The sequence below is a fragment of the Elephas maximus genome, chromosome 8 (genome assembly GCF_024166365.1).
Source record: "Elephas maximus indicus isolate mEleMax1 chromosome 8, mEleMax1 primary haplotype, whole genome shotgun sequence".
NCBI lineage: Eukaryota > Metazoa > Chordata > Mammalia > Proboscidea > Elephantidae > Elephas > Elephas maximus.
The window spans coordinates 9,290,823-9,318,211 of NC_064826.1; the positions used below are offsets into that span (position 1 = coordinate 9,290,823).

Sequence of the window (27,389 nt, forward strand, 5' to 3'; positions counted from 1 at the left end):
CAAGCTGAAAGAACTGAAGAAAAAAACTCGAACCTCAAGTTGCAATACTGAAGAAATGGAGCCCTGGTGGTGCAGTGGTTAAGAGCTCAGCTGCTAACCAAAAGATCAGCAATATAGAATAGCACAGGAAGTATGAAAGGAATACACATAGTCACTGTACCAAAAAGCATTGGTTGATGTTCAACCATTTCAGGAGGCAGCATACGATTAAGACCCGATGGCACTGAAGGGAGAAGTCCAAGCTGCACCGAAAGCACTGGTGGAAAACAAGGCTCCAGGAATTGAGCAAATACCAACTGAGATGTTTCAACAAATGGATGCAGAGTTGGAAGAACTCATTCTTCTAGGCCAAGAAATTTGGAAATTTACCAAGCCAATCAACTAGAAGAGATCCTTATTCGTGTATATTCCCAAGGAAGGTGATCCAACAGAATGAGGAGATCAAACAATATCATTAATATCACACATAAGTAGAATTTTGCTGAAGATCATTCAAAAGCAGTTGCAGCAGTACGGGAAACTGTCAGAAATTCAAGCCCAATTCAGAAGAGGGCGTGGAACCAGGGATATCACTGTGATGTCAGATGGATCCTGGCTGAAAGCAGAAAATACCAGAAGAATGTTCACTTGTGTTCTATAGACTCTGAAAAGGCATTTGATTGTGTGGGTTATAACAAATTATAGATGACATCGCAAAGAATGCTTAATTGTGCTCACGAGGAACCTGTACATGTATGGTTTAAAGTCAGGAAAGGTGTGCATCAGGGTTGTATTCTTTCACCATACTTATTCCATCTGTATGCTGAGCAAATAATCCGAGATGGACTACATAAAGAAGAATGGGGCATCAGGATTGGAGGAAGACTCACTAACAACCTGCACTATGCAGATGACACAACCTTGCTTGCTGAAAGCAAGGAGGATTTGAAGCACTTACTGATGAAGATCAAAGATTACAACCTTCAGTATGGATTATACCTCCACATAAAGAAAACAAAAATCCTCTCATCTGGGCCAATAAGCAACATTATGATAAACAGAATAAAGATTGACGTTGTCAAGGATTTCATTTTACTTGGATCCACAATCAACACCCATGGAAGCGGCAGTCAAGAAATCAAACGACGTATTGCATTAGGCAAATCTGCTGCAAAGGACCTCTTTAAAGTGTTAAAAAAAAAAAAGCAAAGATGTCATCTTGAGGACTAAAGTGTGCCTGACCCAAGCCATGGTATTGTCAATCTCCTCATATAAATGCAAAAGTTGGGCAATGAGTAAGGAAGACCAAAGAAGAATTGATGCCTTTGATTAATGGTGTTAGCAGAGAATATTGAATATACTGTGGACCGCCAGGGGAACGGACAAACCTGCCTTGGAAGAAGTACAGCCAGAGTGCTCCTTAAAAGTGAGGATGGCGAGACTTTGTCTCACATACTTTGGACATGTTACCAGGAAGGACCAGTCCCTGGAGAAGGACATCATGCTTGGCAAAGTAGAGGGTCAGCAAAAAACAGGAAGACCGTCAACAAGATGGATTGACACAGTGGCTACAACAACGGGCTCAAACATAGCAACGATTGTGAGGATGGCACAGGACTGGGCAGTGTTTCCTTCTGTTGTACATAGGGGTCACTGTGAGTCGGAACCAACTGACAGCACTTAACAACAACAAAATCTTGATAGGAGTAGATTGCCAGGTCTTTTCTCCAGCAGTGGCTGGTTGGTTCAAAGAGCTGAACTTTCGGTTAGTAGCCAAGCACTTAACCACTGGGCCACCAGGGCTCCTCATACTAGTTGTGACTATTTCCATCAAGCTGATCCTGACTCATGGAGACCCATGTGTGTCAGAGTAGAGCTGTGCTTTGTAGGGTTTTCAGTGGCTGATTTTTCAGAAGTGGGTTGCCCGGCATTTCTTATGCAACATCTCTGGGTAAACTGGAACCATTAGTCTTTCTGTTAGCAGCTGAGCACATTATGACACTAGAAAGCAAGCCGTAGGCAGGGCTCGCCTTGACTGCCCAGGACCAGAACAGCTCCTGGTAGCAGAAGGAACTCAGTAAACACTATCTGAGTACATGGCTGATACATTGGGGGCTCACTGCAAAGGCTGCTGCTCTCCCAGGCTAGGTGTCTCTTCCTCCTTGGGACATAACCAGTAGCATGGTGTCTACCTTGTCTTGTGGCTCCAGCCTGCCATCCCAAGTTCATGTCCCTGCTCTGTGTGGTCTGCAGACTAAGGGCTCTCGAAGATGCCTCCCTCATTGCTGGGCTCAGCCCCATGCACCCCAAGGAACAACGGACTGGCCCCATGAGGCCATTCCAAGAACCACCAAAGACAACTCCGGCTACCTAGATCCACAGAGCTCTGCCCACTGAGGATCTAGCCCCCCACCCCAATTCCACAGAAACAGAGCCAGGTATGAACCAAACATGCACTGGAGCTCAAACTTTAACCACAGACCTGAGGGTCCTGCTCTTTTCAGTGTAGAGGATTGGCTTTTATTTCCTGGAAATGACAAGATCCCTTGAGGGTAGGGATCAGTGACAACATGGGATGGGGAGAAGGCTAGAGCGGTGATGTGAGACACTGACAATATCTGGGGGTGGGGGTGACAACGAGGGTGCTGGCTCAGAGCTGTCCCCCAGGGATGGTGTTTCCAACCCCCACACTCACCGACAACCTTCTGAAGGAAGAGTGTCAGTTGGCAGCTGTCGGTGCCAACCCGCCTCCTTCTCCACCCCCACCTCAAGGGGACACGCCCTGAGCTGCAGGGAGGAGGCGGCGATGTTTCTCTGGAAACGGTGCCACATCCAGAGGCAGATCTAGAAGCCAGGGGTGAGGTAGCAGGATGACACAGGGAATGCAAACGCTGACGTCATCAGCCACTACACCTCCGCACCCGTGCAGGCTCACACACAGCACACACCCTCCGGCCACACACCTCTCACGGGATGACACAGGGAATGTGAATGCTGATGTCATCAGCCACTACACCTCCACACCTGTGCAGGCGCACACACAGCACACACCCTCCGGCCACACACCTCTCACGGGATGACACAGGGAATGCAAACGCTGACGTCATCAGCCACTACACCTCCGCACCCGTGCAGGCTCACACACAGCACACACCCTCCGGCCACACACCTCTCACGGGATGACACAGGGAATGTGAATGCTGATGTCATCAGCCACTACACCTCCACACCTGTGCAGGCGCACACACAGCACACACCCTTCGGCCACACATCTCTTATGGATGACATAACCATGTGGATGCTGATGTCATCAGCCACTACACCTCCGCACCTGTGCAGGCTCACGCACAGCACACACCCTCTGGCCGCACACCTCTCACTGGGTGTGAGGCACCCAAGTGAAGAGGCTCGGGGAGCTGTTTCACGGGTGGTCTCATTCCCCCAAGTGAACCCAGAGGTAGGCCTGCGACTGATCACACCGGCACCTGGCCACACCCCAGGAATGCCGGAAGGTCCCAGGTTCCTGGATTTCAGATACGAGTCACCCAGGACACACCAAGGGGTGACTCATATCACAAAGGGCGCAAAGGAGAAATACTTCACTGAGAAATCTGCTGTAGACAAAGGAAACCCCCCAAGTCCCCTTCAATATCCTTCTCACAGAACCTCTGAATAACCATTAATTTTAACAATGTAGAAGTCTGTTCTGTAAGTCTTCTGTTCTCCTGGTGAAGGTTATTTGAAGTATAAGGCGCTTCCTCCAGAGAGGGTGATACTAACCATGTGTCAACTGTCTGAAGCTCACCAAGGATACGAACAATAGAAGTTTCCTAAAAAAAAATTAAATTAATTTTTTATCAGCAGCTGGTTCTGGACTGAGAGCAGAGGGCCAGGGAGTCTGGGCTTTCACCACAGGGTTGAGGGTGTCAGGTTTGGGGGTCCAGTCTAGGAATGACAGATGGAGCCCAGAGGATACGCAAGGCCGTTAAGAGGTAAAACTGCCTCGAAAGTAGAGAGATGTAAGCGTCCAGCTTTAAATGAACTCTGATCTACAACCTCATTTGTAAGCTGGTTATTTCAGATTCAGAACCCACTTCCCGGAGAAGTCGCATCTGTTAGAAACAGTGATTGGGCTTCTAGGCTGGTCCACAAAAGCCTATTTAACTCATAATGTAGATGAAATACTATACATTTGCAACAAAATGAAATAACTGAAAAAAATCCTGTTGTGGCAACAGCCATTAAATGAAACAGAGAAGCAGGGAAGTGGAGAACAAGTGGACTTCTTTCTTTTGAACCCTCGTGGACTCGTGGATGGAGGGCTGGGTTAACCTGATGGCTGCCAGCAAGTGAGCAAGCCAGGCTTTTCATTTACTTCCAATAAAGAGATGGAGGGTGCTGGCCTCCTGGGGAGAGGAGGATGTAGTCAGAGTCCTTGGGCATAATGAAAAGAAAAAGGGCAGATTAGGGAAGAGAGACACCACAGAACGTGGAGGGAGAAGGGAAAGTAAGGGAGAAGGGAAAGTAAGGAGGCTCACCTGCCAGGTATGAGGGCTCCCTGGGGTGAGGAGAGAGCAGGAATCTTGCTACTGCAAAGGCCTGGGTTCCAGTTCCACCTCTCTCTGTTATTGGCTCTGTGGCTGTGGCTGTGGTACTTGACTTCTCTGAGCCTCTGTTACCTCATAGGCAACCTCAAATGTGTCAGACAGATGCCTTCCTAAGAGACACCAGGGTGCAACACTCAGGCCCCCCACAGAGGGCCTACTGCTCAGGTTCCTGGAGACCCATGGGCCTTCAGTGGTCAGTCCTCCAGGGATGGTCACCCCTCTAGGGACAGTCACCCCTCCAAGAACAGTCACCCCTCCAGGGACGGTCAGCCCTCCAGGGACAGTCACTCCTCTGAGGACAGTCTCCCCTTTGGGGACGGTCGCCCTTCCAGGGACGGTCAGCCCCTCCAGGGATGGTCACCCCTCCAGGGATGGTCACCCCTCCAGGGACAGTCACCCTTCCAGGGACGGTCAGCCCTCCAGGGATGGTCAGCCCCTCCAGGAATGGTCACCCCCTCCAGGAATGGTCACCCCTCTAGGGATGGTCACCCCTCCAGGGATGGTCACAGCTCCAGAGATGGTCACACCTCCAGGGACAGTCACTCCTCTGGGGACAGTCTCCCCTCCAGGGATGGTCGCCCTTCCAGGGACGGCTCAGGTGCAGAGGGCCACCTGCCCATAGTCATGCCCCTTCCTGTATGGGTGTGAAGACCTGGTCATCTTGGCCTGACTCTGAAAGGTCACTCTGGGACCAGAGCACTCTGGGGTGGAGGGTCAGTGGGCTGTCACTGGCCTGTATCACAGTCTGGCCTCTCCTTCTGCCGAGCCTGCTCTGCCCTCCCCTCCCATAGGTGTGGGCCCTCAGGGTGCTCCTCAGCAAACAGCCTCCTATTAAATTCACCTGAGTCTGCATCCCCAAGAGCCCACCCGTGCCAGCCTGGCCCAGAGCAGGTACAGGTACATGATGGGACCTTTCTCTGCTGTCTCTCCTCACCTGCATGGCCCCAGTCAGCTGAGAAGCCTAGTGACTCCACAGGTAGCTCTGGACAGGGCTGCTGAGAGCCCCAGGGCAGAGTGGCAAGGAAGGACGCAGGTGATCGAGGAAACATGCACGGTCCCAACCCCTGAGAATGGCCGGGCATACAAATAACCTACAGAGTTTGGCGTTTAATGTATAAGTGTTTGTAATCAAGAGTTTATCATTTAGAGAGAGTCTGTAAGAAATATGAAGGTTTGTTTGGAACGGCTCTGTCCAACATGGTGGCCAAGAGCCACATGAGGCTATTTAAACTATTTAACATTAAATAATATTGGAAGCTCACTTCCTTAGTTGCACTAGTCACATGACAAGTACTCAATCGCCACACACAGCTTGCGGCTACCATACTGGGCAGGGTAGATTTACAGAACAGCTCCATCACGGAAGTTCTGTTAGGTGGCCCTGGTGCGAATGTTGGATCATAAAAGAGGTAAGAACATTTGAGTTGTATTCTACACCAAGCTTCCATGGATGGTTCCTGCGATAAATATCCATGGAGAGTGAAGCAAGACAAGCAGCACTGTATTTCTGGCCAGCGTGTGGCTCCATCCCCCTCACAGAACTCCAACGGGCAAGACTGAGTTCCACGGAGAACTACTGCAGCTAACTTAGCGTGGCCCATAACCATTCAGGCGCTGAGTCCACTATGACCACCAAGCTCGAACAGAGTCAAACGTCAGAGAAAGGCAAAGGAGAGCGTAAAAGGCAGACAGCATCAGCCCCAAAGCCTGGGTAGGGCAGCAACAGCTCCCAGAATCATCTGAAGGGGCCCTTAGCATGCACCCCAGACACTTGCCCAGCCTGGGAACTCGTCACTAAGACCGGACCTGTTGCCGTCGAATCGATTCCAACTCATGGCGACCCTATAGGACACAGTAGAACTACCCCATAGGGTTTCCAAGGAGTGGCTGGTGGATTCGAACTGCTGACCTTTTGGTTAGCAGCCAAGCTCTTAACCACTGCACCACCAGGGCTCCTGCAGATCGAGAGATTTTGAACTTGAGTGTGCCGAGAATCACACAAGTTCCTGGGACCCACCCCAAACTTTCTGGTTTAATTATTAGGTCTGGGGGGAGGGGCCAAGAATATGCATTCCTGGCAAGCCCCCAGGAAACACTGATGCTGCCTGTCCTCGGCCACATTGTTCTGGGCCCTGAGGGGAGGGACCTTGACCACACACCGCAGAGCTAGACTGGTGTCTCTGTGAAACCATCCTGATTTCTGGCCACCTCACCCCGCCCCTCCCCCATTCTTCAGAAGTAGCCCCACCCTAAACCCAGGGTTAACCCAGACCTCAGTTTCAGATGCAGCACTGAGTGAGATGATCTCCTGTCTTGTTCCAGGCAGAGTGCCCCGTCCCACATACCCCATTCTTACAACAGAGCTTCTTTCTTAGCTCAAATCCAAAACCAAACTCCTTGTTGTCGAGTCGATCCCGACTCACAGCAGCCCTATAGGACAGACTAGAACTGCCCCATAGGGTTTCCAAGGCTGTGATCTTTACGGAAGCAGATGACCACATAGTTCACCCTCGAAGCGGCTGGTGGATTCGAACCACCGACCTTTCGGTCAGTAGCTGAGTGTTAAACCACCACGCCACCAGGCTTCCTCTCTCTCTTAGCTACTGCTCTCTATTTCTTATTCTAGCTCCCTAACGACATTCCAGATTTCTTGCAGAGCTGGGGCCAGCCTGCCTTTGGCCCCGTTTCCTCGCTGGGAGCTGCACGATCTGAATTTTGTGCTGGGAAGGAGTTGGGAGTCTGGCCGGAAGGCATTCTCTCAGTGCCTGCAGATTAGAAGTTGTTTTCTTCTGGCTGCACATGCCGACGCGGACACCACGAAGGGACCTGGGCACAGCCCCACTGCGTCACTTAGGCGTTCAGTATTCATGGAGTGCCTGTTCTCAGAGAAACCATGCTAGGTGCTGGAGGGCATATTAAAGGGTATTCTGCTTTCCAAATTGGATGAAATAGTTCCAGGTGCCAACCAGGCAACGGCCCGCACTGCTTGTTGCTTAAGTTCATTGAACACAGGACGCAGGCTGGAGCTGCTGGCACGCACCCTCACGGATCCCCACCTCAATGCTTAAGTCAGCTTGCATTCATTGTGGAGGAGAAAAAAGGAAAACAGCCAAACCGCGGTGTCACAGAGGCGTGGCCAGCAATGTAGAGCGAGGGCACGGTGGTGGTGGTGATGATGGTTTGGGACTGGCCACTTCTTGGCCCTCGGTGGGGGTAGGGGGGCTGCCCCAGATGCTGAAAAGCAGGCTAAGTCTGCTAGGGGATTCTCTTCCCAGTCGGTAGCTAAGACTCTCAGAGCTCCCAGCAGGCAGGGGAGGCACAGACCAGGAGCTGAGGGTCCCAGCACACAGGACAGTGCAGCCACAGGGCATCCGGGCACATTCAGATAAACGGGGTCTTGAAGACTGGCTCTAACCACCCCCCTCCCCGGCTCCATCCCAAAGAAGCATCTGCTCTGGTGACAACCTCTTCCCAGAGCCCCGCTCTCCCGGCCTCTTCTCTGCCCGGTGGCTACAGAGGCTGCCCAGGCTCCCCTCCTAGCCTGTGCCCCTCCCACCACCAGGCCAGTGTCCAGGCCCCCAGCTGTGCTGACTGGGCCAGCCAGGGCACTGGGGAGTGCAGTGAGAGAGAGAGAGGGCCAAGTCCCTGAGACGGCCTCGGGGCCCTGGGGCTGTGTGAGGACTAAACCTCAGACTCAACTAAGAGTAGGAAAGCCTTTGGGACATCTTCAAGCAGAGAGAGTCGGCACCCAGTAGAATGTCCCTGCCAGGCCGCCAGCTGCCTTGGTCACTGTCTCCGTGATCCTGCCATGTCCAAAACATCCAAGCCAGACACCTGTCCAAGAGGGCCACCTGCCCAGTGATGCCTGCCCAGCCTGCCCAGCCGTGGAGGTGGCATCAAACCTGGGTCAGGAGCAGGGTGCCCAGAGTGTGTAGATGGCGACTTCGCCCACCCTGGAGACCAACTGTGGGCAGGAACGCAGGTGGCAGCACTGGTGGGCCAGGCCTGGGGGACCCAGGGCAGAAGCCCAACTCAGAGTGAGTTCTGCTTTTCAGAACCAGGGAGCTCTGCAGGGGCAAGAAGGAGACCCACACATGGGACACCCCACCCAATCTCCACCCGAGTCACGGTTCACCAACACAGCTCAGCATCAGAACCTTGCACACAAAGACAATGCACACACACTGTGTGCATGTGCACACACATGCTCACACACACAATACACTCATGTGTAGGCACACATGCTCACACATGTACGCTCGTGTGCATGCATACACACGATCACATGTACACACTTGTTTGCATGTACACATACACTCACACATGTACACACTTGTTTGCATGCACACACATGCTCACACATGTACACACATTTGTTTGCATGTACACACATGCTCACGAGTGTGCACATACACTCATGTGCATGCAAACACATGATTACATGTACAAGCTTGTTTGCATGCACACACATGCTCACACGTACACACTCGTGTGCACGCACACACATGCTCACACATGCACACACTCGTGTGCATGAACACACGTTCACACACACACACACACACTCGTATGCATGCACGACATGCATAAACACACACCCCCAATGAGGAGTCTCTGGCCTTTGCTCACATGCTGTTTGTTATCTCTTTACCCAGGGACCCCCAGATAACGTTATTCTGTCGCCTGCTCGTCACCGTGCCATGAGGTGAGTGAGCTCGTGGCCAGGTAGGCCTCCCATGGGTGGTGCTAACTCTTCAAAGCCATAGCACAGGTTTACACCAAATTATGCTTTTCCTATTTGAAAAAATATACGGTTTTCTACCCCAGTGGTTGATGATGAGACCACAGTGCGAATTCCTGAGAAATGCATAACCCGAGTTTAACCAAGGTCCAAACATCTGCCAGAAGTTGATACAGGGAAAAAAGGGAAATCAAATTCCCTTCCTTTGGCAATAATTATCTGCTGAGAAAAAATACAGAAATTAAGATATTAGGCCCAAATGATAAAGCCATAACCAATGAGTGTAAAATGAATTTACTTGATCCCATTCACATATTAAGGAGTCCGAGACTCTCAAATCAAGTAAAAAAATCAAGAGTCTGAATTTTTTTTTTAAATCTAATTTCCTAAGTTTGACCATGTTGTTGTTGTTGTTGTTGTTGTTGTTAGGTGCCGTTGAGCTGATTCTGACTCATAGCAACCCCATGTGATAAAGCAGAACTGCCCCACAGGGTTTTCTTGGCTGTGATCTCTAGGGGAACAGATCGCCAGGTCTTTCTCCCACGGAGCCACTCCTGGGTGGGTTCAAACTGCCAAACTTTCAGTTAGCAGCCGAGAGCTTATCCAAAGGTGAGCCACCAGGGTTCCTTAGTCTGACCATTCAAAAAACCAAAGGCCAAACATGCTGCGGTTGAGTAGATTCTGACTCATAGCGGCCCTACAGGACAGGGTGGTGGATTCGAACTGCTGACCTTTTTTGGTTAGCAGCTGAGCTCTTAACCACTGTGCCATCAGGGCTCCAGTTTGACTATAGGAGTTTGCAAATCTCTACTCATTTCTACCTTATTCCCGAAGGGGGTTACGTGCCTACCCCTCCCCCATGTCGTCAATATCTGATCTCAGAAAATTAAAATTCGCATTGACTGTACTTCCCATTATGCCAGCACCCCCACGACACGTGGTACCAGCTTTAGACACAACAGACGCTCACCTGCCCTCTGGCTAAAAATAGCTGTCACCCTTGTCAGGAGTGGCAAACGCATTCCATCTCCTTAATAGTCCATTAGGTGATTTCGAGAAAGAGGCACATGAGTCCCTCACCAATGGCAACCTCAACCTCACCCAGCACCTTGTACCTGAAACCTTCTCTTAAGCCAATAGTGGGGAGGGTGTTTATCAGTTACAAATACATCTTCGAGCACCCCAATTCACAGCATAAGCAGCACAATTTGGGGACAAGGACACCGGAGACACAGAGGCTCAAGATGCAACAAACACCCCTTCACGTCTTTGCTGATGGTGCTGTGATGGGGCAATCCAACTGAATTCCAGTTATCTACGGCGTGTATAAGCAGCCCTCGTGGTGCAGCAGTTAAACACTCAGCTGCTAACCAGAAGGTTGGCAGTTTGAACCCACCAGCCGCTCAGTAGGAGGTAAGACCTGGCAAACTGCTCCCATAAAGATTACAGCCTAGGAAACCCTGTAGGGCAGTTCTACTCCATCACACAGGGTTGCTGTCTTAGTTATCTAGTGCTGCTATAACGGAAATATCACAAGTGGCTGTCTTTAACAAAGAGAATTTTATCTTCTCACAGTGAAATAGGCTAGAAGTTCAAATTCAGGGTGTCAGCATCAAGGGAAGGCTTCCTCTCTCTGTCAGCCTTCTCATCAATCTTCCCCCAGACTAGGAACTTCTCTGTGCAGGGACCCCAGGTCCAAAGGATGGGCTCTGCTCCTGCCACTGCTTTCTTGGTGGTATGAGGTCCCTAACTCTCTGCTTGCTTCCCTTTCTTTTTATCTCTTGAGAGATAAAAGGTGGTGCAGGCCACACCCCAGGGAAACTCCCTTTACCTTGGATCAGGGAAGTGACCTGAGTAATGGTGGTGTTACAATCCCACCCTAATCCTCTTTAACATAAAATTACAATCACAAGATGGAGGACAATCACACAATACTGGGAATCACAGCCTAACCAAGTTGACACATATTTTGGGCGGACACAATTCAATCCATGACAGTCGCTATGAATCGATGACCCCCAGCAACAACAAAGAGTTCTACCATGCTTCCCCCAAAGGCAGCCATGCAGTTTATACTGAAATGGTTCTCCCTCTTGCTGAAAAAATGCTCATAAAGTCTCTTAATTGTTTGAAGCAATTATACTATACTGTAATTATCGCATTGCCTTGTAATTACTTGCTTTGTGAATGTATCTGTCCACCCCCCACTCTTCTACTCCCCATACTTGAGCTCCTTGAAAGAGCTCCCCGTGGCTTCTCTACCCACTACGAGCCTGGTAGAGAGAGAAACTCATTTGGTTGAACCCAGTTCATTTGAATCGCAGCTGCTGCGCCAATAATGTCTTCCTTCTTAGGCTGTGAATCCTATTATGACCCCCATAGCTTAAGTTAGAGGCATCTCTGAGTGGTGAAATGGTTAATGCGCTCAGCCGTTAACTGCAGGGTTGAAGGTTTGAGTCCACCCAGAGATGACTTAGAAGAAAGGCCTGGAGAAAGTTCCTGGAGAGGCCGAGTAGGTTCACCCCGTCTATCTGTGATGCCCACCCTGTCAGGTAGCAATAATCAGCAGGCGACCTGGCCACAGTTATTTTTTTCTGAAATCAGTGAACAGTTTTTTGTCGTTGTTCGTTGAATTCTGCTTGTCTCGCTCACACCTAGCCCCATGCTGTGGATGCTTGACTAAAGTCAAACCAAAAAGTTGTCCATCCTGGGAAGGCCCAGTGTATGTAAAAGATAGCTAGGCAACAGTGAGGAGAAGAAAAACGTCTTCAGCCTGAAGAGCCGCCTTCTTCAGAGTTTACCAATTAAGATATCCTGACTATCAGGAAATTATTAAATAACAATTTTTTAAAAAACCTATTTGGCATGTAAGTCTGAACTGAATCTTAAACTTGCAACATGATAAGGAAAAGCTGGACTCTGGTGGTCATGCCGAAGGCAGCAGAGACAACACGGGGCTCAGGACAGTCGGAAAGCGCCAGAGATAACAAGTGCAGCCCCAGGGGGTGTCTTCCGGACACAGTCGGGTAGCTGTATCCCCGTGGAGAGAGGAGTAAAAAAAGCCAGCTGACTCCGTGTGCCCATTATTCACCCTCTCGTCATAATTTAAGTCTCTTAGGATCCCTGGCCAAGAAATTCCCTAACCAGTAGACACAGCTCTTTGCTGGGCTGTCACAGGTGAGCCAGGCACCATACCTATTGCCCTAGGGCATGTAGACCAGACCCTACCCCTTAGCCATCCAGCCAGATGCAAATTCCCCATGACACAGCCTGCAGCCTCCAGCTCAGGTCTCACCCCATACAAATGACATCACCAGGGACTCACAGGTTGCCACAACACTATTCCAAGCTACTTGGAGACATGCTGGAGTCAAATCCCAAGAGCTGGCTCAGACAGGCAGGTGAAACCTTACCTGCCTCCCAGGCTAGTGAAATGAAATCATGGTCTACCTGCTAGGTATTTTTTTTGTAAGAAGCAAACTCCTCAAATCTTTGACACAATCAAAGACAATGAAGGCAATTCTGACCCACAGACACTGGCCCTTGAGGGAAATGCCACTCTGTTCTAAGACTGTCCCCAGATCTCAAGAGGCGGCGCCCCCCCTCGGTCCAGACCTAGTGTCAATGGGCACCTCCAGCCCCACAAAGGCCGAAGCCGCAGCACGGTCCCTGCCAGCGCAGGGGACACGCTGTACTTACGCAGGGCGTGCCACTCATCCTGGCGGATGGTCTTCGTGATGTTGAAGGTGAGGTTCCTGGGGATGGTGGCTGAGGAGTAGTGGTACTTGATGTATGTACACCGCTCAATCTCTCCTGCAAAGAGAGACAAGAAACCAAATAGTTATGAGTTGAACTGTGTCCCCCAGAAAAGGTATCTTAAAGTCTTAACCCCTAGTACCTATAAAGATGGCCTTGATTGGAAACGGAATCTTTGAGGGTGTTATCTGTTAACATGAGGTCATAATGGAGTGGGGTGAGCCCTAATTCCATCTGAGTGGTGTCCTTATAAAAGAGGAGAAGAGACCCAGAGAGACACAGAGGGAAGATGGCCATGTGAAGATGCATCTACAAGCCAAGGAAAGCCTGGGCCACCAGAAACTAGACGAGACAAGGAAGGATCCTCCCCTAGAGCTTTCAGAGAGAGCATGGCTCTGCTGACTTCCTGAATTCAGACTCCCAGCCTCCACAGCTATGAGACAATAAATTCCTCATGTGTTAAGCCACTCACTTTATGATGCTTTGTCATGGTAGCCCCAGAATACTAACAAATGGCAATAAGGCAGCACCCAGGGCCGGAGAGTCCCGGATCCATGTTTCTGCCCCAGGAGAAGGGACTTGTTTCACCTTGGGTCTGGGACATCTACACAGTTCATTCAAGGTAGTAACTTAGTCTCAAAAAAGAGCAAGAGAGCAGAACAAAAACCAAAGAGCATCGGTTTCGACAGACAGATACACTCCTGGGATCATTCCAAAGTTGACGATGACAGGAGCTTGCTAGGAAAGTAGGGCCATGTTTGCCCCACCATCTTAAGAAAGTCAAGTTTCAATCAAGAAAGGAAGTTTGGCATTGAAAGGCGTCTACTTTGCACCCATGGACACAGAGAGCCAGCTCCAGCTGCAATCCTGGCATTGTGCCTTTAGCCATGCTGTCTTCTGGAATGGGGGAGAGGGGACTTCTCCCTTTTCTCTGTCCTACCCTCATTCCCAAGGAGCCCTGGTGGTGCAACGGTTAAGCACTTGGCTGCTAACTAAAAGGTCGGTAGTTTGAACCCATCCAGGGGCTCCGTGGGAGAAAAACCAGGCCATCCGCTCTTTTGTTTTTTTCTTAATCTTACAGCCTAGAAAATCCCATGGGGCAATTCTACTCTGTCACGCGGGGTCACTGTGAATCAAAAAATTGACTCAACGGCACTCAACAACATCATCCTCATTCCCACCCCAACCTGACCTCCGAATACAAAATACTCAAATAATCCCTCATCTCTTTGAACCAATCTCTTCCAAGGTTTCTCGGGGGAAATCGAGGCCACTATCCAATAGGGCCTCTACTGATTCCCTGTTATCAGGCCACATACGTTTCTCTGCTTGTATTTCTAAGACTTCTGTGGCAATGATGAAACTATTGAAACAGTCAATGAATGACAAGTTTCACGAGTTTAGACTCGGCTTTGCTGGTCAGACAATCAAAATGCTCCTGTATCAGAGCAACCAAAAAAAACAAAAACCAAACCTGTTGCCGTCGAGTCGATTCTGACACCTAATGACCCTATAGGACAGGGTAGAACTGCCCCATAGAGTTTCCAAGGAGTGCCTAGTGGATTCGAACCGCCGACCTTTTGGTTAGCAGCCATAGCTCTTAACCACTATGCCACCAGGGTTTCATAAGTGTAGTCCCGAACCAGCATAGCATCCCGTGGGAACGTGCTAGAAACGCAACTTCTTAGGCTCCACCCCCAACCTACTGAATCAGAAATGTGGAGGTGGGGCCCAGCAATCTGAGTTTTAATAAGCCCACCAGGTGATTCTGATGCACACTTACATTTGAGAACCGCTGCCTTCAAGAATATAAAGAAATTGTCAATATAGTCACCCATAAACGCACCATGTTTACAAACTCCTACAGGAACGCAGGATTAGAAGTTCTCCCCCGGTCATTTCTGGTCTCATGCAGGCATTTCTATCTTAGCTGTCAGATTTTAAAACTCAATGGCAGGGCATCATGGAGAATCGGAAAAGGAGCAATTTTTAAAGTTGGTGTTGTTTTTTGGAGGAGTGAAACACTGCCCAGTCCTGTGCCATCCTCACAATCGTTGCTATGTTTGAACACATTGCTGCAGCCACTGTGTCAATCCATCTTGTTGAGGGTTTTCCTCTTTTTCCCTGAACCCCTACTTTACCAAGCATGATGTCCGCCAGGGACTGGTCCCTCCTGATAACGTGTTCAAAGTACGTGAGACAAACTCTCTCCAATCTTTCTTCTAGGGAGCATTCTGGTTGTACCTCTTTCAAGACAGATTTGTTCGTTCTTCTGGTAGTCCATGATATATTCAATATTCTTGGCCACTATAATTCAAATGCATCAATTTTTCTTCAGTCTTCCTTACTCATTGTCCAGCTTTGCCACATAAATGAGGCAACTGAAAACACCACGGCTTTGGTCAGGCATACCTTAGTCTTCGAGGTGACATCTTTGCTTTTTAACACTTTAAAGAGGTCTTTTGCAGCAGATTTGCCCAATGCAATACATTGTTTGATTTCCTGACTGCTACTTCCATGGGTGTTGATTGTGGATCCAAATAAAATGAAATCCTTGACAACTTCAACCTTTCCTCCATTTATCATGATGTTGCTTATTGGTCCAGGTGTAAGGATTTTTGTTTTCTTTATGTTGAGGTATAGTTCATACCGAAGGATGCAGTCTTTGATCTTCATCAGTAAGTGCTTCAAGCCCTCTTCACTTTCAGCAAGCAAGGTTGTATCATCTGCATAAGGCAGGTTGTTAATGAGTCTTCCTCCAACTCTAATACAGCATTGTTCTTCATATAGTCCAGCTTCTCAGATTATTTGCTCAGCATGCAGATTGAATAAGTATGGTGAAAGGATACAACCCTGACACACACCCTTCCTGATTTTAAACCTTGCAGCATCCCCTCATTCTGTTAGAATGACTGCCTCTGAGTCTATTACAGGTTCCTCACGAGCACAATTAAGTGTTTTAGAACTCCTATTCATCGCAATGTTATCCATAATTTGTTATGATCCCCACAGTCAAATGCCTTTGCATAGTCAATAAAACACACGTAAGCATCTTTCTGGTGTTCTCTGCTTTCAGCCAGGATTCATCTGACGTCAGCTATGACATCCCTGGTTCCACATCCTCTTCTGAATCTGGCCTGAATCCCTGGCAGTTTCCTATTGATGTGCTGCAGCAGCCGTACATTATCTTCAGCATAACTTCACTTGCCTGCAATATTAATGATATTGTTGGATAATTTCTGCATTCCATTGGATTGCCTTTCTTCGGAATGGGCACGAATATGGGTCTCTTCCAGTCTGTTGGCCAGGTAGCCAGCCACCTTCCAAATTTCTTGGCATGGAGGAGTGAGCGTAGATAAGGTGAGTGGTTTTTAAATCTGGTTTTGCACCTAAATGGATTTTGATGGTAATCCCTTTTGCACCCCACTGGTTTTCCATTTATAACTGGTGGCCCCTGACTGAATTGTGTAACCCCGGGCTCCCTGTCACTAGGGAGCCCACAATTGGTGGATCATGATGATTTAGACAGTGCCTCCTGAAACTGATGCCGGATTGTAAACCACCTCAGGAAAACTGCCCAATTGCCAGTTATTGGTGGACATTCTTCTGATAGGACAGATACCGTCCAAAGGAAGGGGCAAACTTCTGGGAAAGCACTGTGCTCCATTCTCCTCCGCCCCCGTCCCCTGAGCTAACAAACATACTGACCCCTCTCCCACCACACCTCCTCCTCACTCTCCTACCTGCCAGACCTCCCCCCACCACACCTCCTCCTCACTCCCCTACCTGCCAGACCTCCCCCACCACAACCCCTCCCCACATCTCCACCGGTTCTTCTCCTGCCCTAAATGCTCAACATCTTGAAAAGATCACCTACCAGACAGTCCCCACTTTCTTGGCACACATTCTCACATCAAACCCGTAAGCTTGATTTCCTTCAATTTCCATAATAGCACCACCTCCCATACAGTCTGTTGTTGTGTGCCATACAGTCCATTCCGACTCATAGCGACCCTACAGCATAGAGTAGCACGACCCTATAGGACAGAGTAGAACTGCCCCATAAGGTTTCCAAGTAGCGGCTGGTGGATTCAAACTATCGACCTTTCGGTTAGCAGCCTGAGCTCTTAACTACTACACCACCAAGGCTCCATCCCCTCCCCTCATCCAGTCTACAATCTCATGAACTCTCAGCCATCCTGGCTCCTCCCTGGTGTTTCCCTCCTCCTGACACTCATCTGGTCACCAGTAAAAGTACCTGTTCTACTTCAGAAATGCCCCTGGAATCCAGCCTCTCCTTTCCGTGCCCCCCGCCCATAGTCATTGCGCCGATGTTGTTGTTAGCTGCCCTCAAGCTGGCCCCCAGCTCATGGCGACACCATGCACAAGGCAAGGAAACGCTGCCTGGGCCTGTGCTATGCCCATGATCAGTTGTGGATCAGGTCATTGTGATCCACAGGGTTTTCACTGGCTTATTTTTAGATCACAAGGCCTTTCTTCCTAGTCCATCTTAGTCTAGAAGCTCCACTGAGACCTGTTCAGTATGGTAACAACATGCAAGCCTTCACTAACAGGTGGGTAGTGGCTGCGCATGAGATGCACTGGCCGGGGATCAAACCTGGGTCTCCTGCACGGAAGGCGAGGACTCCACCACTGAGCCACCCCTGCCTCATAGCTGCTCTGACACCGATCAGCATTAACAAACAACCGCATGGACTGAGGACTCACTAGGACGGACAGGCTGCGCCAGGGGCTTTGCAGACCTCACACCATGGCACACACAGAAGGCAAGCTTGTAAGGCGCCCTGCGGTCAGCAGATAAGGCTGAAGGAACCAGCACGTCCAGCATGCCTGTATCCTGCTCCTGGGTTCTGGGTCCACCTCACCAGCTGGAACTCTGTTGTGGATACTGTCTCATCCAGTCCTTCATACAGCCCAGTTAAGTGTACATCGTAACGACCGTCACCCCCGTTTACAAATGAGAAACCAAGCCAGTTGCCATCAGTCAACTCCAACCCTTGGTGACCCCATGTACGCAGGGTAGAACTGCTCCATAGGGTTTTCAGGGTGGTGGCCTTTCAGGACGTTCTTCTTAGGTGCCTCTGGTTGATTCAAACTATCAACCTTTTGGTTTGGTTAGTAGCTGCGTGCTTGAGTGCTTGACCATCTGTGCCACCTAGAAAAAAACCTAGGGACTCCACAAATGAGAAAACGGGGGCCAAGGAGGGCTGAGAGGCTTGCCCAGGGAAGTGCAGTGCTGGGCAGGACCCAGAACTGTCTGGCTCCAGGGCCTCCTACCAGGAGAGCCTCCCTCTCCAGTCCATCCTCCACACCACAGCTTGCGATCGTTTCCAGAAGAAAGTGAGATTGCGTCCTCAGTCTGCCCGATGCCCCCTGTGGCGCTTATACACAGGCCAACCCCACACTCTTCAGCATGAAGTCCCAGCCAGCTCTCCAACGTCCCTTCTCAGCACCAGCCAGGCGGCTGCACACTTTGCCCCGAATGTGCCTCACCCTTCCTGGACCCTGTGCCTCTTCTCCAACCTGCCTCTGTTTCCCATAAGCTCCTATTCCTCCTGTGGCAGCTCTAAAAACTGCCCTCCCCCAAGCCTCCCCTGCACCGAGGCACCCAGCAGGCATCCTCCCCACACTCCTCACTGCTCCACCCTCAGAGCAGCACACACACCAGTGGGCAGTGACTTATCTATTTACCGCCTCTCCCACCAGATGGCATGTTTCTCCAGGGAGGGGTGGTCCTCCTCACCCGTCTTCACCTCCCCAGCCCTAGCACAGGTGAGCACCAGGAAATGAGCTCTGAAGGAAGGAGGAGCAACATGCAGTGCCCTGCTAAGACCAGAGTGGTTAGGAATCCCCCTGCTCAGAGCACATGCAGCAAATAAAAGGAGGTGGCCGCTGCCTAACTCTGCAAGTGACAGCTAACAACTTTCCCCGGTCTGGACAAGGTAAACCAAGAGAGCCAACCAGCTGCTGTGAAGTCAGTTCTGACTCGCAGCGCCCCTGCGTGTGTCAGAGTAGAACTGTGCTCCACAGAGTTTTCAGTGGTTGAGTTTTCAGTAGAATGCCAGGCCTTTCTTCCAAGGTGCCTTGAGTGGACTTGAACCTCCAACCTTTTGCTTAGCAGCCAAGCACTTAGCCGTGGTAAGAAGAGGTTCATCCCCCATAGTGAGGAGAAGAAAAGCCATGTGATCACGGAGCTGCCCCTCTCTGCACTTGGAAAACATAATCCAAGGGCCCCCAGGTCAGTGGTCTTTGAATAAGAGGGAAGGAAGAAAGAGGAGAGGAAGGCAGGGGGAGGATTGTAACATTAAGACCATCAGCAACTGCTGAGACTTGGGCGAGGCAGGGTGCACCCTGGGCACCTGACACTGAGACCCAACTGCCCTTGGTGGCCGAGTCTGCCCCCAGTGGGCACGGGGCTGCCCTGCCAGGGGCACCTTTCCTAACTGGCACAAAGTTGTCATTCGAGCGAGCAGCAGCCCTCCACCCAGCAATTTCAGGATCCAACAAACACGCCCCTGGACCAGCCATGGCAACACTGAAGGAGGCCCCACTGGTGAGGCCAGGTTGGTACTGCACTCATGTTGGGGAAACTCCCTGATTTCTCTCAGCTTCCACCCGAGTGCCACTAGGTGTCACAGGTCCCGGGGTGCAGCTGGCTCCCTTAGCCTCCTCCAACCTGCTCATCCACCTGGGAGGGCAGAGGCCACTGGACACAGACACCAGAGCAGGTGGCCGCCTGGAGTGGTGGACCCTGGCTCTTCACTTTGCTGCAGGGGCTGAACATATTCTGTCTTTGACAGCAATTGACATGAAAGACTGAAATATCACCTAAGAAGGAAGCAAAATATTTACCCGCATACCTGCAGGTCTCGCAGGGGTGTGGGGTTTGGGAAACGCAGGTACCACTTGGGCCTCAAATCCTTACTGCCAGGAGACCTTCCCAACACAGACAGGATTTCTTTCATTGTACAGTGCGGGGACTACCTGACAGCAGCCCACTCCATGGGCCCCTGGCCCAACTAGAGAAGGGGCTTCCCCCCAGAACACCTCACCAGGAGACAGGGGGCGCTCCTCTTGTTTCCATGGCGCACTGTAACCCCTCCCCCACACCCTGCCCCACACTGGTTGCTGGTTAGGGTCCAGCAGGAGGCAGACCTTTCACCCAAGCTGGGGGGCGGGGGAAATCCAGAAATGGACTGCTGACATGCTGTGTGCAGGTGCAGAGGGCCAGCAAAGACGGGGCAGGGGCCCAGGTGACGGAGCTGGAGAGCTGGCTGGAGGGTGGAGGAGGGGTGCTTCCCCGTACCTGGAGAGGGTCACACCTGGAGAGAGACGGTCGCCACCTGGAGAGAGCCATGTAATGGAACCATGGCTTCCCACGAGGGGCACAGCTGACCTGGGCAAAGCACCCCAACCTCTCACTGCTCCCACTTCCACCCTCCTGCCAGACCCCTGTAAGCTGACCCCCATGGGAAGCCAGAGGCCAGGGGAGGCCAGGAACCAGAGCAGGTGGAGTAGGCAGAGATAGAGCAAAGGACAGCCAGGGGTGTTCCGCCCACTGTGCACTTCTGTCCTCCCTCTCTCAGGCCCTTGGCCCACTCCTGCTTCTCAGAGCCCAACCCTGGCCTGTCCTCAGCCCAGAGATAACACATTCTTCCTTCTCCCTCCACCTTCAAAGTCCACAGGGGCAACAGGAAACCAGGGACAGGACCCGGGAGCAGCTGCTCCAGGCTTGCATCCACTTCTTGGGGCCCAGGCACCAGCAAGACAACTCTCACACAGACCTCAGTGTGGTCCCGGACATAGTAAGTGCTCAGCACATAGCGAGTGTTGTTACCAGTCACTGCTCTGAGACCACTCTACAGGGGCAGGACCCTAGGAACCCAGAAACGACACTAGAAGTAATGTCAGGCCGTGCTACAGACACACTTACGTCCACAGCTTCTGAAGCGTACCACACAGAGCTCCAGTGCACGTGGAGGGAGAGTTCTGGGGAGCAGGTAACAGAGGAGACTCAGGCGGGCAGAGAGTGGCAGAAGGGCACCCCGTGTGCTGACGCTAGTTCTGGATTCTGGCTACTCCACCTGCGGCTTCCTTCATGGGGACCCGCCAACGACTGTACGCACTGCTGAGCCCTCAGGAAAGGACCCGTTATTGGGGGCATATGTGTGATGCGGAAACCTCCCCTGGAGAGGATGCAGAGGCCTGGAGCCCACCCACACACCCTGGCCAGGTGCAGAGGCCTGGGACTCCCTCACCACCCCTCCCCAAGGCTGCAGAGGCCTGGGACCCACCCACCACCCCCCGCCCCACAGCCAGGATGCAGAGGCCTGGGACCCACCCACCCCATCTGCAACGATCTCTCCTGCACGGGGACCACAGCATTCCAAAGGTTTCCATTAGAGTGGTTCCTGTGGGCCAAGCCACTGCTCTCAGGCATTCGGGCTTAAAGCTCTTTTAAATGAGGCCCGAGGGGTAGCAAACTAAGCACACACGGGACCCCAGAGGTGGGGGGTCAGTAACAGAGAGCCCGGAGGAAGCGCACACTGTGAGGGAGGTGCAGGGGGCTTTAAAGGCTACCCCAAAACTTCGCCACAGTGCCTGCTGCCAACCCAGAACAGGGAAAGCACCACACACACACACAAACATTAAAGTGTTGAGAAGGAGGCTGGGTATGTGAGGGTCAAATCCATTTAGAAAAAGCTGGCTTGAACAGAGTTAAAAGGAGTCATTGCTGCAGGACTTATAAGAGCCTTTTATGCACACGGTGACTGGTGGAAAGGAGCAGGTTCATCTGCAGATCGTCCCAGCCTGCTTTCACCCCGACTGCTTTCTCATTCAAGTGGCCATCTCTGCACTGGCCCGTGTGTTTATCAGCACCAGAAACCCAGACTCCTGTTTGTATGTTGGTCCCCAGCCCCAGGCCCAGCGGCTGAAGCACAGCAAGCTGGGAGCGTGTTTGGATGAGTCAAGAACAGACCCTAAGACGTTGTTCCAACTGTGATCTACAGGGTGAGTGAAGCACTGGCCCAGGTCTTGCTGGGCTCTTCTCCAAAGGCATGCTCAGGAGTGACGCTGCCCCAGAGCCATGTCTCACATGCCTTGAGTCTGGAATTTTTGTGGGTCACAGGAGCCATCACCTTGCCACCCTGTACCCACCTATGGCCCTGATTCCAGCTGCGGGGATGGCTTGGAAAGACTCAGCCTCCCAGGTCAGCTCCCACAGTCACAGAACCTTGCACAGCCCAGAGTACAGGAGAACTAACTCCAGGTGCAGCCTCAGCCAAGGGGGTAAGTCAGAGACCAGATGCCCCTGCCTCTGGAGAGGGGGCTGCAGGGAGCACCCCCTGGACTTGACCTCAAGGCCCCCATCAGCGGAGCCACCCCACACCCTCCATCTGCTCCTCCATCCTGCCCCTGGAAACCCTCCCTAAGGCCCTGCCCCCACCTCTACTTTCAAGGAACCCAACTAAGAGCAACACAGCAGAGAGGCGTGAGCAGGGCTCGTAGTCTAAGAACAGTAAGGATGCCGGTAAGGAACAGGACTTGCCCAACTTCACCCTGAGGCTACTCTGAAGGGGCATGTGGGTACCAACGGCACAGGCAGGTTCTTCTTTCTCTTCCGGCTTCCTGGCTGTTTGCTTTTCCTCTTGACTTCCAGCATCCTGGAGACCCAGGAGACGCCCTGGACCACTTCTGAGAGTGGATGCATACCTTTCCCCCGAGCCCTCAGAATAGTGAGTGTCTGTCCACTCACATCTCACCCCACACACTCCTCACACAGCCAGGAGGTGAAGAGGTTAGTGACAGCCCCGTGTGTCTGAGAGAAGGACGGCTTGGACAGATGGAGGCCCCATCACCACTCGGCTGTGGGGGGAAGCCAACACAGACCTCCACCCCGTCTCAGGTCCCAGGTCTCAGGTCTCAGGTCTCAGGCCCTGAGTCCTGGATCTCAGGTCTCGGGACTCCAGTCATGGATCTCAGGTCCCAAGTCCCAGGTCTCGGGTCCTGGGTCCCAGGTCTTGGGTCCCAAGTCTCGGGTCTCTGGTCTCAAGTCCTGGGTCCCGCATCTCAGGCCCCAGATCCCAGGTCCTGGGTCCTCCAACTCAGTTCCCAGATCCTGGGTCCCAGCTCTGTCTGCACAAACACCGGGGTTTTGGACACCACAGATGTCGGGATTCGCTGCCATGTTGCAGACTCTTTGGAAACAAGGAATATTTTTCCAGCCACAGAACCTTGGACACGAAAAGAGCTCCAAAACCCCACTGATTGCAAGAGAGAGTGAGGGAGGGGGCCGAGGAGGGGAGAGACATTACCAGTGTCTGTTTATCTCCCTCCTCTTCCCGCTGTTTCAATGGCGTGAGTGCCCTGGGCCACTGGGTCCCTCCCGCTGACGCTGACAGTGAGTTTATCCCTCAGGGTGCTGCCCTCCAAAGGTGCAATCGCCTTGATTCAAAGAGAAGAGTTCACAAGGCCTTGCTAAGGCACCATTCAGGCAGGGGCAGAATTGCCTCATCTCCTGACCAGATCCTACAGCGCCATGCTTACAAAAGTGATGTCCCAGTGTGGCCCTGGGACACCACACGGGCACCCGTGCAGACCTGCAGGGAACAGGAAGTCAGCCAGTGGCCTTCTCACACCTCCCAAATAAAGCAGGGCCAGGGTATCGGAGAGCTAGTTCTGTGTGCACACAAACATACACACACGTATACACACACACGTTCCCATATGCACACGCAAGCATGCACATATACACACACAGTAGCTGAGTCTAATCACATAGCCTGTTGTTTTGAAAATTGGGAACTGTTTTGGAAACAGCAATCATTTTAAAATAATCACCTCTTTCAAAGAATTAGGCTGAACAAGACCATTGGCAGACACTGCCTGGGCCCACCTTGTCTCTAAATCAGAGGCCTATGGCCTGAGGTCCAGGAAGAGCCACACCAACGGTGCTAAAGGGGTGGCCTGGTCTGAGGGGGTCTCACAGATTTGTAGACAGTCACATAATTCACACGTGAAAAAAATTTCAAAGCAGCATTTTCCTCTCTTTGTGCAGATACAGTTCAGGAAGTCTGCATTTAAGGAGATATGGACAACATTCTTGTGAATAAAACACTTGTTTTCACATCCCTAGGCACTTAAATGGCGTCCCATAGGGTCGCTATGAGTCGGAAGCGACTCGGCGGCACTGGGGTTTTAGGTACTTAAAAAACTGCAAGTCTTTAAAAACCACAACTGTTCAGGGTGCAACCACTTTGGAAAACAGTTTGACAGTATTTTTTTAAAGCTCAACATAAATTATCATGTGAACAAGCAACTCCACCCCTCAGTGAAAACATATGTCCACATAAAGTTGTGTACGCAGACTTAGGAACGCTGTAATACCAGTCAGAGTAGAAGCAACCCAAAGGTCCACCAACCGATGAATGGATAAATAAAATGTGGTACGTCCATACAAGGGAATATTTCTCAGCCATAAAAAGGAATGAAGCACGGATATGCTACAACATGGATGCACCTTATAAACATTACAGTAAGCGAAATAAGCCAGTCACAAAAGACCACGTATCAGATGGTCCCATTTATATGAAATATCCAGACAAACCAAATCTATAGAGGCAGAAGGGGTATTGGGGATTTCCAGGAACTGGAGGTGGGAAGGGGAAGTGAGTACCTGTGGGCATGAGAAATCTTTTGAAGGTGATGGAATGTTCTAAAATTGTATTGTGGGAATGGTTGCACAACTCTGTAAATTTACTAAAAACCTTTGAATTGTACATTTAAAATGGGTGCATTATAAGTAGATTATATGGTATATAAATTATACTTCAATAAACCTATCTTTTTTTAAGTTTTTTAAAAGTTAACTAAAAACAAAAAAACTACAAGTGTCAAGTTCCAATTGGGGTAGAACATAAAAAGAAGGTTAATGACAAAGGAGGCATTAGTAAGTCCCAACAGTCCTTTATCATGATTTATGCATTTTTCATTCAACAAACACATACTGAGAAGCTACTATATGGCAAGTTTTACTTGGCCTCATCCTTTATGCCGCCAACATTGATTGTGCACAACTGACAACCTCGGGGAATCACCCTCATGGTATTAACTGTAAAGCTCTCTTGGTTGCAAGAACCCTACTAGCTCCTTCCATCTGTGAGGCCTTCTAGAGGTTACACAGTCTCTTCTCTCCTATCATGTCATTTGGTCTTCTCGACAGCCCTGTGAGGTAAGCAAAGCAGCAATTATCCCTATTCTACAGATGAGAACACTGAGGCTTAGAGAGCTTACCTGACTCACCCAGACTAAGTCCAGCATTGAACCCAGGCTTCCTGTATCTCAGGCCCTCTTCCTGAGGGCAATACTTAAGGCTTCCTGATGAAACTGTTTTCCCTCAATTCTCTAGTGCCTGCCCACATAGAAGCCCCCTCTTCCCATGTGCTGCCCCCATTCCTTGCCGTGTTAGCCCTGGTGGTGCACACTATCATACTATGAATCTCACTTTCTCGCCCACTGGGCTGACCGTTCTTAGTCATCTTTCTAGCCTGAGGCCTGGCTAGGCCTCTGTGCTTGCAAATATTTCTTAAGTAAATGAAAGATTAAATAGAAAGTAGAACAAATTAAAAAAAAAAAAATTGAAGACCAACATTAAAACAAACAAAAAGACAACATCAGTTAAAGCTTTAGGACTGGGACTTTGTCTCCTCTTTGAGGGCATTTTCTCAAAGAAAAATTTAAATGAAATTAACATTACATCATAGCAGGGAGATTTTTCCTTTAGCAAAAAAAATAAAAAATAAATTAGCAAAGTCATTTATCAGATTTATTAGCATCATCATCTTGACCTTTTTGGAAGGCCACAGGATGGGGGTGCTGGGGGGTACAGCAGAGTTCAGGGGGTTAAGTGGTTGAGATTAGGAACAAAAAGGAGCAAGAAGCAAAGCAGGAATATTCCAGGCACCACAGTTGGGCAGGCTTGGGGGTAGAGTCCCCACTCCCCCAGCCCTGTCCCCAAGGGGGGCGGAAATGGGTGGGGAGCGTGCACCTTCGGCAGACCCCACGACTCGCAATGTTGACAAGTGCGCTCCTGCTGAAGACACAACCCCTCACAAAAGCTTATTTCGAGAACGCCCCCACCCCGCCTCCCCTGTCTTCTCCTTAGCGCCTTCTGCTACTTCCAGATGTTTTAGCCCAAGGATTTGCAAGGCTTACAGCGGCTGCAGACCCAGCCAGAAAGAATGTTTTATTTTCTTCACACTGAGGAAAAGCGTCATCTACGTTTTTATTTTTAATGCTTTCAAAAGCATCCCATTTCGCATGCTTTGTTTTTTGTGCTCGTGGCATCAGCGTGGACTTTAAATGTTGCTTTGTATGCACTACACAGACACAACTCTAAATATTTCATTCTTTTCTGCTCTGTGCTACATAAACTTTTGTTTTGAGCAGTGATCAGGGGAGCTTCCCGATTCCCACGCATGGGGAATTTCACTTTCAACAAGGGTCACCTGTTCCTGAATGCCAGCACCCTCACCCCCACCACGTTCCTGACCCCTCCGCAAACACCTTTGTGGCTGCTGTTATAACAGAGTTATTTGTATACTAGTCATGTATTTCTACCTGTAGCAAAAGTTTGGAGAAAGGAGAGCTTGCATTTCTCACCTGTGTACTCCTGATGGCCAGAGTGGTACTTTGAATACCGTTATTTATCTTAATAGCTGTGTTTAACCAGAATGGCACAGGACCAGGCAGTGTTTTGTTCTGTTGTACACAGGGTCACTATCAGTTGGAACCGACTCGACAGCACCTAACAACAACAGGTTTAATGAGAGGGGCAGTGATGGTTCAGTGGTAGAATTCTTGCCTTCCACACTGGAGGCCTGGGTTCCATTCCTGGCCCGTGTACCTCAGGCACAGCTACCACCCGTCCCTCAGTGGAAGCCTGTGTGTTGCTATGATGCTGAACAGGCTGCAGCAGAGCTTCTACAGTAAGACAGACTAGGAAGAAAGGTCTGGCAGTCTACTTCCAAAAATCAGCCAATGAAGACCCTGTGGATCACAATGGTCCAATCCACAACCAATCACGGGGATGGCGCATGTTGCACACGGGGTCACCACGAGTCGGGGCCAACTCCAAGGCAGCTACCGACAACGTGTTTAATGAATACTATCAGCATGGCGAGTACCATACAGAGTACTCAGATACACACTATCTCATTCAATCCTAAAAGTAAGGCACCATATCACCCCCACTTCTCAGATGAGGATATAGAGGCCAGAGAGGC

At 50.5% G+C, this 27,389-nt stretch overlaps 1 protein-coding gene across 1 annotated transcript in view; it reads right to left on the reverse strand.

The window, feature by feature from the left end:
• TMEM178B (transmembrane protein 178B) overlaps window positions 1-27,389 on the reverse strand; it is a 394,067-nt gene that overhangs the window by 238,264 nt on the left and 128,414 nt on the right. The window contains exon 2 of the mRNA XM_049894638.1: window positions 13,027-13,140. Within this exon, the coding sequence (XP_049750595.1) occupies window positions 13,027-13,140 (114 nt within the window). The remainder of the gene's footprint in view (window positions 1-13,026; window positions 13,141-27,389) is intronic.